This window comes from Centruroides vittatus, unplaced genomic scaffold (genome assembly GCF_030686945.1).
Source record: "Centruroides vittatus isolate TY-2023 unplaced genomic scaffold, ASM3068694v2 contig_436, whole genome shotgun sequence".
NCBI lineage: Eukaryota > Metazoa > Arthropoda > Arachnida > Scorpiones > Buthidae > Centruroides > Centruroides vittatus.
Window position 1 is genome coordinate 703,388 of NW_027122237.1, and position 12,407 is coordinate 715,794.

Below are 12,407 nucleotides of genomic sequence, written 5' to 3' on the forward strand. Positions count from 1 at the left end.
CATTTTCGGCACCCAACGGGAACACAACTTCCGATAATTTAATCATCCGGTCAGAATTTCATAGAGAACACTTCTTGAAACTGCAGGAAACTCTTTAGATAAAGATGAAATCGTGAATCGTCTGTTCTCTTTCACTCTACAGTCCACTTTTTCAATCAAAACGTCGATAATGACTGAAGGTCGCCCACTTCGTTCCTCATCGTGAATGTTTGTGCAGCCATTACTAAAGGCCCTAACCCATTTTCATACCATTCCATCACTCATAACGCTTTCACCATAAACTTCACTGATTTGGCGATGAATTTCAGCCGCTTTCGAGCCTTTAGCACTGAGAAAACGAATAACGGCACGCACTTCGCAGTCGGCGGGATTCTCAATGAGCGGCGGCATTTCAATAACACACAAACAACAGTAAACACAGTCGACTGGCTCCGTAATGGCGTTTGTGGCTTCCCAACGGATGTAGGTACACAGCGCGCATGCACTGAGTGCCGACTGCAGCGCTCCAGCGGCGTTATATTAAAACGGTACTTACTTTAAAAACACGCCTCGTATTTTAAGATTTTATATCTTTTACCATTTTATTTTTATATACATTGTTTTATTCTATGCATTCTAATTTGGAATTTTGTTGGTTTAAAAACCTGAAGCAGACCTTGGTCAAGGTCAAAAATGTTCATTAGATGCTTTTATTAAAATTTCGTTACTGTGTTGTAAAGGTTCTTGATTGTTTGTGATTCATTCCAGTAATTTGATAAGAAGCTAAATTTAATTAGTATTAGGATTTTATAAATTATAAAAAATATTTGATGGATTTCAAAACTTTGCATATGCAGTGTGGGGTTCTAAAGCTGTTGTGAAAAGTCTTAAAGGTTACTAATTACGAACCTCAGGTAGAAAAATCATCATCAAATAAACAACAAATTTCCCATTAAACAAAATATTTGTTTCTGTTATAATTACTTTAATTTAATAAATTTTAAGCATTTTTTGTTATTTTATAATTACTGAAATTAAATATTTTACCTTTGATTTGGAGTTAATAAATTTTGAATTCACTTTTGTCTCACCTTTAGAAAAAGGTTTGCCATCATTGGCCTATGCCAGGGGCACATGTGCCCAAAGTGACATGTCAAGAGATGTCATCTAGTACATAATGTATCATATACATCATATAGATTTTTCCAAAAGCAACTGTGCTGTGATATAGAGATAATATAAAATAATATTATGATATAGTTATTAATTCCTTGCTAGTATTATTGTAAAATAATAATTTTTCCATTTATTTTTTAGTCATCAGGAAAACAAGTGCTGATAAAAAAAGGAATGATAACAGTGACTTCTGAACAGAAACCAGTTAGTACTAGTACTAGTAATAGTGAGGTTTGTATTGGATAATAAATTCCTTGTTTAAATATATGAGGGCTATTTTTTAAATAAGGTCTGTTTGCGAATGAGAGTGAGAATGACGTGCGATTTCAGCAGTGTGCATGAGCATCTGCTTTCAGCATGCTTTGCGTGTGTTTAGATGCCGTTTGCAGCCGTATCGTCTGTCTGTGTGCTGTAAAAGTTTATAATGTTTAAGAAAATTGAGTCGCCCGCCAACTGTAAGGTACGATCTGTTATTCGATTTCAGCACGAAAGATCATGGTAACTATCTTTTGGGACAGGAAACAGACTTTGTTAGTGGATTTTATGCCAAGAGGCACGACAATCAGTTCTGATGCGTATTGTGTGACTCTGCCGTGCCATACAAGACAAGCGGCGTGACCTAATGTCTTTCGGTGGCAGGTGGCAGATTTCTTTAAAGTCGAAATTTAAAAAAATTTTGAGCAATATGACAAATGTTTGAACAAAAATGGAAATTATGTAGAAAAGTAGATAAAAGTATGTAGAATATGGAAAAAAATATATTTTAGCGATATTTACAGTATTTTTCTTCTTATCAAAAAACAAACCTTATTTAAAAAATACCCTTAGTACTAAAATGTCAAAATAATTCATTCTTTTTAGTTTCATTATCATATATAATAGTTATTAACTCAAAAATGTTCATATTAGAAAAATGATCATGCAAGTTTTAAAAAATTAGAATGCTCAGAGAGTAAAATCTAGTTGGAGTAGGATTTGACCCACAGTTTCTGTGAGTTTTACATGTTTTCTGAGTTATTCAAGTTAAATATGAGGGCTATTCAAAAATCAACCTCTGGTGAGCTGTTAGAAAAACTAGGAAAGGAAGAACACAATCAAGGAAGAACTACTTCTCAATGTAATCACTAGGGTTTCTCATTTCCCAGTCTTTTGCTTGTCCCGGGATTCTGGGATAAAAGTGAACCGTTTCCTGGGATCCCGGGAAATCCCGGGACAAAATTAATTATTTTTAAGATATACAAAATATCATGAAGTCGAATGATATAATTATTTTTTGTTTTTTAAACTAATTTAATATGTTCTGTAATCTCCAAAATCATATTAATAATGCTGTGTAAGATATATATTAAAAATTACCTTTGAATTATGTAGAAATTTTCACAAATAGAAAAAATTTGTTAGAGTTTGTTGGGAACTACTTACAACAAAAAATGCTTGTGAATTGAGTTAATAATTTAAAGAAAAAACTGAACTTTGATCAAACTTCTAACTTAGAAAATAATTTTCTTTATTTAAATAAAACATTATACAAATTTTACTGTAAATTTTTATAATGAGATTTTAAAAAACAAAGATGGTCGATACTCCGATCATTCACTCTGGTTCTTGATTTAGTAATAAGAAGTCCTGCTGCCGAGAATGCCCTTTCTGATTCAATCGATGTGGGTGGAATTGTTTTTAACGCATTTAAAAGAAGACAGATGATGTGTGTTTTTTCACCTGTAGCCTCAAAGATTTCTATTTCATTCTCGAGATGCATTCCAGTATTGCTTTTGCTGTGTACTTTTGTTGATCTGTCTACTTCGGCTGCTTTAATAGCAGCATCAAGCTTTTCGGCTGAAGTCATTGCAGATGAGCTTGCGACATCTGGCATTTCATGTGTATCACTGGAGGTAGAATCAGCAGATACTCCAAAAAGACGATCTAACATCTGTTTTGCTAATAGAATTAACAAAGTCTTGGTTAGTAAGGCTGGCAAACTTGTTTCACTTAGGAAAGTTGAAACTTTTCCATAATTCTTTCCACTATTGAGGTATTGTATGAGGCCAGTTAATTTCACATTTCTTCTCTCTGCTATGCATCGAATAAACGATTCCTTTAGTCTTCTTGAAAAAGGTGTGTTTAGTTGATTTAACTCATTTACAATAAAAGAAAAAATATCTTCCAATGAAAGTAAAGTCGATCCTCTGTTGCCAAGCTTTTCTGCTCCAGCTTTTAATGGCTGCAGTGCTGCCATGATGTCACAAATTACAGCAACTTCTTGTTTGTCAAGATCAAAATTGTCCGTATCTTTATTACAGTCAATGATTGCTTTCGATATAGATGATCTTATTTTAATAAATCGCTCTAACATGGCTAAAAGGCTATTCCATCGAGTTTTGGAATCCAGAAATAAGTCCAAATTTTTTCCATGTTCCTGTTCAACATATTTTTGTAAGATGTTATTCTTTACAGGTGATTTGCGAAAAAATTTTGCTATTTTTCTAACCTTATTGATGATTTGAGAACAGACGATTTCATTACCTAGTGCGTCGTTCAATTCAAATGAAATATCTATATCAAAAAGACCTTCAGCCAAACGCTCACACAAAACACTTTCAAGATCAATACTATAACTGAAGTCTTCTTCATCTTCCTCTGTATCGTCATTGCACTCTTCCTCGTCAGTTTGAATTTCTTCAGAAAGAGGAACTGCTACTGAAATGGTTGACCTTTGGTACAAAACATCACTTACCGCTAAATGAATTCCGTGTGCATAACATAACTGATGTTCACATTTAATTAACCTTCCAAATTTCACCATTACAGCTGCACCATCAGTAACACAAGCCACCATGTGTTTTTCTAAACATGTGTGAAATTCTTTTAACTTTTCTTTGATTACTTGGACAGCAGTTTCTGTAGGTAGAACACTGGAAATCTTCACCATTCCTAAGTTCCAAAATGTTCCGTCACTTTTGTGTATGTTTATATTTAAATATTGACGATTATTCAGTGAAGTATATTCATCCAAGGATAAACTAAACCTTGATCCTCCATTTATTTGGCTATCAGTTTCAGAACATAATCGTTGTTTGATTTGTTTGTAATGCGAATGGATGAGATCCATTACATGTGATGGATTTTTTGGTAAAGTGTATCCTCTGTCTGTCAATGATTTTCTGATGAACTCACTTTTTGTAATAGAGTTGATAGAGATGCCATCTAAAGTCACAAGTTTTGTTACTATTTCTTCATACATTTCTTTCTTAATAAAAAGCAATGGCAAGGTTTGTTGAGAGGCTAGTTGCTTACTACTAGTTTCTCCAGTTTCCTCGGCTGTGTGCTTAATACTAGTGACAGATAATTTGTCAATATTATGCTTGTTACGCAGGTGTCTGATAAGACCGCTTGTTGAAAAACCTTTACACTTTATCTGTGTTTTACATTCATTACAGGTTGCAAATTCTTGTTTCAAATCCTTAATGAAATATTTCCAAATAAATGATTTTGACATTCTTGATTAAAGGGATTGGTTATGAACAAAATAAATTATTAATTATAACGTAGTATATATGTGGATAATGGACGATTACAGGAAAAACCTTGTGTTACAACTCACAGCTCACAAATTCACAATATAAAGGAAGTGTGACATATGCACAATTTATAAATAATTTCAACTTTCACTTATTCACATCAGATTTGTTAAATTTCACAGGATTGTATTATCTTTCAACTTTAGGGTAGTAAAGCTTTGTTTATTTTCTCCCGCGAAAGTAATAGACTCTGCCAGTCCCCCACTGTGAACAACAACAAAATGCTAATCATTTTGTTACTTTGATTTCAAAAACTCCCTTATCTGTAAGTAGTGAGTTAAATGACTAACAAATTGTTTTTGCACTCAGGGAATGTTTTCTTTTAAATTGAACAACTAGTATTGACAGTAATGAAGTCTAATTTTATTTTTAATAACTAAAAAAATATTGATAAAATTATGAAATAAATGTTCGGGTCACATTACTAAATGGTATTGCTACGTAATGAACATAGATTTTAGATGTTGCAAAATTGAAACTATTAAATTTTTTATCATGCTATGATCACGAGACAGCACAGCGATAACATTGCGTGAGAAAATCGTGTTGTCAAAAATGCTGCAATAACTTATTTGAAAATAATTGGGATTGGGCCTGTCATTGAAACCAGGAGAAAAAGGTAGAATGTGTAGTATTGTGGTAAAGGTTAAATATTCTACATTGTTAATTATTCAATTTTAATTGTTGCTCATAACAATCGCAAGAGTACAGAGTTCTCACTCTGCGAGAGAATTCACTGCAGGTGGTAGTAAGGTATTGTTGCTTGCAAAATTTCTGTAAGAAAAAGAAATGTTATAAATTTGAAAACCTGTGTTGGAATCACTTCAGAACATATCAATTGAGGATTACTACAAAGCCCACAGTTCAACAATTATTTATTTTAGAGACATATAGGATACGTTCGTTAAGTCGAACGAGTTAAACACATTAGTAACTAATCGTTCAAAAAGTAGTAGTCTCGCTCAGTGCGTATGCTCTGCGGTGATGACATTTCAAATGAAACTCTAACGAAGCTCATGAAGGAAAGAGTTAGTTTACTTCATTAAGAATATGGCGCCCGATGATATCGATGTTTCTAAATCTACTCGAGTGTTTAAATTGTGAATTAAAAGGTGAAATGATTGAAATAACTGTCCATCCGAAGCAATCTAAGAAAAATATTTTGGATAAGGCTGCACTAGCAACATTCATATCTTCGATTTTAGAAACAGCCATTTAGTTATAAACGAATCGTTCGAAAAGTCTAACAAAACAAGAATAACGATGACGTCATTCTCGTTTAACTCGTTTGACTTAACAAACGTACCCATAAACAAAAGAAAACTAATAAGCAGGCTTAAAATTAATAAATACAAATGTATTCTGACAGTTCATGAGTTAATTATACTTTCTATTTGCAAAATTTCTTCAACCTTAACACAAAATAAGAAAAAAGTAAACTTTTAAAAAAATTGTGGGATTTCTCGGGATGAGCAGAATTTCCTGGGATATTTCCCGGGTTAAAAAAAACAGCCGGGATCCCATTTGAGAAACCCTAGTAATCACCTGTAAATTTAGTCACTTGTCATAGTATGAGATTAATTTCTGTATCTCTTCAACAAAGAAAGTTGCTGCTTAGAAGCTGAGCCATATTTACACCATACATTAGCTGCTCATTCCATGTGGAAATGTGATGTTTCCAGCCAACCTTCATCTATGGGAAAAGGTGAAAATTGCTGGGAACAAGGTCTGGATTATATGATAGGTGTGGAAAGCAGGTTTCAACAAAATGCTGCAGAAGTCTTTTGTGCAGGCAACTATATGTGGACATGCATTGTCATCAGAAACAGCACCTGACATCAACATTCTGCTTTATTTGTTTTGAATGGCTTCATGCAGCTTTTTAAAGTTTCACAGTGCTTATGTACAGTACATACATACAGGAAAGACATCGGCCATACACAGAAAAGAGGGTAAGGAAAAAGGGAGGGGAAGAAGGAGGGAGTGGAGATAGACAGCAGAGAAAGGTAAGATCCTTCTGAATGGCATACATAAGACTACAGTACCCTCTATGTTTGATGTTAGTGTGCAGTTTTTAGGCAGCAAGGCTGTAGTCCCCCGAAGGGTCTAAAAGAAAACCTGAGCATAGCGAACACCAATAATTGAGTGCTGCCACAAATAGCTAAGTGTAGAAGTTAGTGCCAAGTGGCTATTAATAGGAAGACTTTTATCTACTTAATACTAGTAAAACTGAACACAGGCACGAGTCTTAATACTACTTAAAAGCTAGAGAGAGTGCGAAAAACAAACAAACACACAACGACAAACTAGATGAGACGAACGGACCAACAAAGACAAATGTGCAAGACCCCAAATTTATTTATTTATTTATATTTTTTTTGTATTTAACTATTATTATTTTTTTTAAACATTAACTTACTCACTAACTAAACTAACCTACCGTAACCTAATCAGATGACTAAAGCTAACAAACCCTAATCTAATTTAACCTAACTGGAAACCAAGCTGAGATTCCCTAATCTAACTTACAACTAGGACTAATGTAGACTGAAAATTAAAATACAAAGTTGAAAGGCAGTTATATATCAACAGTTGAAACAAAGCAAGGGAAAGCTAATTGCCATCTGTGCCCCCAGAGTGAGTGCTCTCAAGATCCCCACTAAGGGATATGAATGCGAGTAGATGATGGAACATTGTACGTGTGCAAATGAGTTGATGTGGGGTGCAAGGCCAGTTGTATCCTTCAAGAATAGCAGCTCTCATTAAACTATCCCTAATGTGATTGTACCTTATTGCAGCGAAAAACTAAGTGAAGTGGTGTTTGGTCCTCCTGAATACCACAATTGCATTGTGGATTGTCTCCCAAGGTTAAATCTATACAAGTATTGCTTAAAGTTGCATGTCCTGTAAGTAGCTGAGTGAGAGTGTAACTAGGGTAAAAGTGGTGAAGAATCGCAATAGTGTCAACCTTGAGATGAAAGTGTAGGTGAGCCTATCAATGGTGTCATGATCCCAGCTGTCTTGCAAGAGAATGAAGATTTGCTTCTTGATGTGATTGTTGATGTATGAGGTAGGAATGTAACTGAAAGTACTAGTGACTGAATATTTTGCAGCTTGTTTGGCAAGACAGTCAGCGGTCTCATTGACAAGAACCCCAGCATGACTCGAGACCCATTGGAAATCTATTCTAATGTTGTTGTCTAAGTGTACTTCCTACGCCTAATGTGAATTAAGCTCATATAAATAGCTAAAGTTACTGCCTGTGCTATTGAGCAGTGTGAACCTAGACGGAAGCAAATGTGAAGCTCGCAGCCTAAGTCAGAGTAAACTACAAAAGCGGCATCCACATTGTCACTCATCTTGAAACCGTCAGTGTAAATCCTAAACTTGGGATGATCACCTGGATCTTCGAAGTAAATGCCAGGATCAAGCTGATGGGAGGAGTGGTAATTATAAGTTGGGAAGTATTTTTGTCAATGCTGAATTTTTTGATATCATCAAGCAAGGTCAAACTGGGGGGGAATCTTACCTACTCTAATCATTTTGTTGACATCCAAGTCACTATAATCTCACCAGGGTAAGGTAATGAGATTTTTTTGCCAAAACAATGCTTTTATTTTCTATGTCGATAGAGGTCAATTTTGACACTACCAAAAGGGCACTAGTGGGTGTGGTCCTATAAGCATTATAAATGTGGAGAGCTACAATCCTTTGAACAGATAACAGTTTTTTATGATTATGGACTTTGGCGGCCACATGGCCCCAGACCTGTATGGTGTAGAGGAGTGCTGGCTGAATTGCACCCATGTAAATAAGCTTAGTAACAATAGGGCCAAGGCTCCATGTGTTCCTAGCAATACTAATGAGGGCGTTGGCCGTCTTTTTAGCTTTGTCCATGATGTATTTGATGTGGGGTGTGAAGTTAAGTCTCTCATCAAGAATAACACCTAAATTGTCGCCTCAGGCCCATCCTAGTCTCGTGTAATGATTAATTATTTCGTAACTCTCACCTGACCGTCTTGTTCGTACGCCAGGTTCCCTGTCGTATGTCCAATCAAGCAAAAAGTCCACTAAATCTGTCTTTAGATTTTATTCACACAAAACAAAAATCAACTATTTACATTAATTCGGTTACAAGAGCATTCCACTATGTTCCCGCGCCTTTTGGAACTTAACAACTTTTTTCTTGGTGTTGCCAACTCTCGACAAAAAACCAAAATTCCCGCCATCTAGTGGGATGAATGGGTCATCCTCCCACCCTTGATTTTGTCAGTCAAAATCAAAATTAAATTAAATTTAAATATAACAAACACATATAGTACTAATTGAATGAGTTCGAATCAGTCTACAAATCCAGCCGATTGGGAGCCTTTAAGGGTCTGCCCCTTTTTGAGACTCGAGAATTCTCAGATGAGGTGGTCACATCACTCCCTGTAGCGGCAGAGATCATTCGGGACCGATGATAGGTCCTCTCGCAATCGTTTTCAGTAGAGTCTACAGTCTTGCCACGAAATTCGTTTCGCATAACATACTTTTCATCCACCGAAGAGATTTCCAAGGGATACAGTCTCCTAACAGGACGGATGAGAAATCCAACCTGTGTTTTTATTTTGGCTACTCTTACCAATCCATCTTTACCTGGATAGATCTCGACAACTTTCGCCAGAGGCCAATCAAGTCGCTTTTGGTTGTCATGCCCAACCAAGACGATATCTCCCACAGCAATTACTTTAGCGCCCTTGGCTACCCCCTTCGGGTTTTGCAATTGCCCCAGGTACTCAATTCGAAATCTATTTCGTAAATCTTTTCTCAACTTGCATAAATAACGGAATCTCTTCCCAAGATTTACCTTTTCCAAGTGGTTTAAATCGGGAAGTCCAGTTTCCTTTATCCCTTGCAGAAACATATTAGGAGTCAACGGGATTAAATCTTCAGTATCTTCTGAGAGTGTAGTAAGTGGTCGAGAGTTCATCAAACCCTCTACCTCACAGATAATTGTGTAGAGCTCTTCGTATGTTAACGAGGCTCGTCCCAAAATTCTCCTCATAATCTGCTTTACACACCCTACCAACCTTTCCCACCAGCCACCCCACCAAGGCGAAGCTGGGGGAATGAACTTCCAGATAATGCTCTGAACAAGAATTTCATCTTTAATCTTCGTAAGTTCAGCCTCAGAGAAAATTTTGGCAGCACCGACAAAATTTGTACCGTTATCACTATAAATGACAGAAGGGCGTCCTCTTCTTGCCACAAATCGTCTGAATGTTTGCAGGAACGCCTTCGTTGAAAGAGACGTCAACAACTCGAGATGTACAGCCCTGTACACTGCACAAGTATACAGGACAATCCAACACTTCTGCTTATCCCTCAAGTACAGTGGACCAGCTAGATCAACGCCAGTAACCTCGAATGGCGCAGCATCTCTTATGCGATCCACAGGCAATGGCGGAGATTCAGGGTGGGCTGGAGACACAACAAATCTTCGACACCTAGAACATCGCAGTGTGATAAGCCGAATGTATTTTCTGCACCTCAGTATCCAGTATTTCTCGCGCAGATGATTCATTAAAATTTGAACACCAGCGTGGTTTAATTCTCTGTGTTTCCATTCTATCAATTTCTGTACAATATAGTGATTCCCAGGCAAGATAATGGGTAATCGGAAATCTTCACTATCTTTACTTCTGAATACGAGAGTTTTCACTCTCAAAAGACCTTCCTTGTCTATCACTGGGTGCAATTTTCGTAAACGGTTATCTATCCCCTTTGGAAATTCTTCTCTTTGAATCAGTTTCAGCAATACTAATTCAGCGTGCTTTATTTCCTTTACTGTGAGCCCCCCAGACATTCGAAGGGGTCGTCCTTTGAGATTTGAGGTAAACCGGTATATCCAAGCCGTTACTCGTAATATTTTCCAGTAAGTAGAATAATTCTCATAAAACTTTTCTGCTTTCTCTACATCCAGCGCAGAAATCACAGATTTTTTTCTTTCAGAGCTCACTATCTCCATGTCAGGCATTTCCTTCTGCCGAGGCCATTCTTCTACCGGTAAGCTTGTAAATTGAAGTGTCTCCCACCAGCGAGATTCGGCTAAAGTTCTTGCATTACAACCCCGAGATGGGAGATCTGCAGGGTTTAAGTATCCTGGAACGTGATTCCAGTCATCTGGACTACTTAAAGATCTAATTTCGTTTACTCTATTCATAACAAATGTAGCCCAGCATTCCTGATTCTTGATCCAATACAACGCATTCATGGAGTCAGTCCAATAAAGTGTTGATAATCGTTCAAGTGGGAAGTCCCCTTTAATAGTGTTCATCATTCTGACACCCAATAAACAGGCTAGAAGTTCAAGCCTTGAGATCGATACAGACCCTAAAGGTGCAACACGCGCACGAGCCTGTATCAACAGCCACTTTATGTTGCAGGTATCTGGCTGTCTGAGATAAATACAAGCGGCATAGGAGTACTGTGATGCATCACAAAATATATAAAATGAGAGTGGGACAGCTGTATTGTAGCTATTTACTATCCTTCTAGGAATTTTCACCTCCTTTAAAAATTTTAATTCTTTTATCCACTTTAGCAATCTTCTTTCTAAATCGTGCGGTAATGGGGTGTCCCAAGCTAACTTTCTTTTCCAACACTCTTGCATCAGAAGTTTTGGTATTAACGTCACTGGAGAAAGGAATCCAATTGGATCAAAAAGTTGACTCGCCAATGACAGAACCACTCTTTTTGTTAAAATTTCATCGTTAGGTACCCTAAGGTTTGCATCACAGTATAAAACGTCCTCTGAAATATTCCAATTCAATCCTAGCACACTGACTATTTCATCGGGCTGGATTTCCAAAGTTCCCAATGTCCTTTCATCGCCGTCGCAAACCGGTGACGTTTCTGTTTGTATACCATTGTATACCCAACCTCTTAAATCAAAGCATGCTAAACGCATGATTTCTCTAGACTGTCTCATAAAATTCACCAGCTCCTCTTTGGACTGACAACTCGTAACGCAGTTATCAACGTACATCGATTTCTTGAGTTTTAAAGCTGTTTCTTGCAGATGATCTGGAACATGGTTTAAGTGATAATTTAGAGTGGCTCCCAGGAGAAATGGACTCGAGTTTACTCCAAACACTACCCTGCGATGTCTGAAAACCTTTAATTTTCCAGGGTCGCCACCCTCCCACCACAAGAATCTGAGAAAGTTGCGATCCGCTTCACTTATTTCTATCTGCAAAAAAGCCTTTCGAATGTCAGCTATTACTCCGTATTCAAATAATCGAAATTTATTTAGAATACTGGGTATCAATTCAATGTAGTTAGGACCCTTTGCTAAACAATCGTTTAAAGAGACGTTGCCTCTTTCCTTAGCGGAGGCGTCGAAGACTGGACGAATCTTCGTCGTGGAATGCTCTTTGATGACCGCTCTGTGTGGAAGGTAATGGCAGTTAATCTCATTCGTTTTGACGTCTTTTATTTCTTCGATTATTTGTTCTTCAAGCCATTGCTTGAAGACTCCCTCGTAGGCATCGACCAGGTTCTTATTCTGTAGAGTTTTCACTGTAGATTTTAATCTTCGCTCGGCCAGAACCCTATTATCAGGCAGAGCTTGACAACCTTCTATCCAAGGCAAGGACACCATGTACCGACCATCGCTATCTCTCTTCAGCG

The 12,407-nt window shown here is 36.9% G+C and overlaps 1 protein-coding gene across 2 annotated transcripts in view; it reads left to right on the top strand.

The window, feature by feature from the left end:
• Positions 1 to 12,407, top strand: part of LOC136976942 (polymerase delta-interacting protein 3-like) — a 47,932-nt gene that overhangs the window by 15,779 nt on the left and 19,746 nt on the right. For both annotated transcript variants that reach the window (XM_067272336.1, XM_067272337.1), the window contains exon 3: positions 1,297 to 1,386. In XM_067272336.1, coding sequence (XP_067128437.1) covers positions 1,297 to 1,386 — 90 coding nt within the window. The remainder of the gene's footprint in view (positions 1 to 1,296; positions 1,387 to 12,407) is intronic.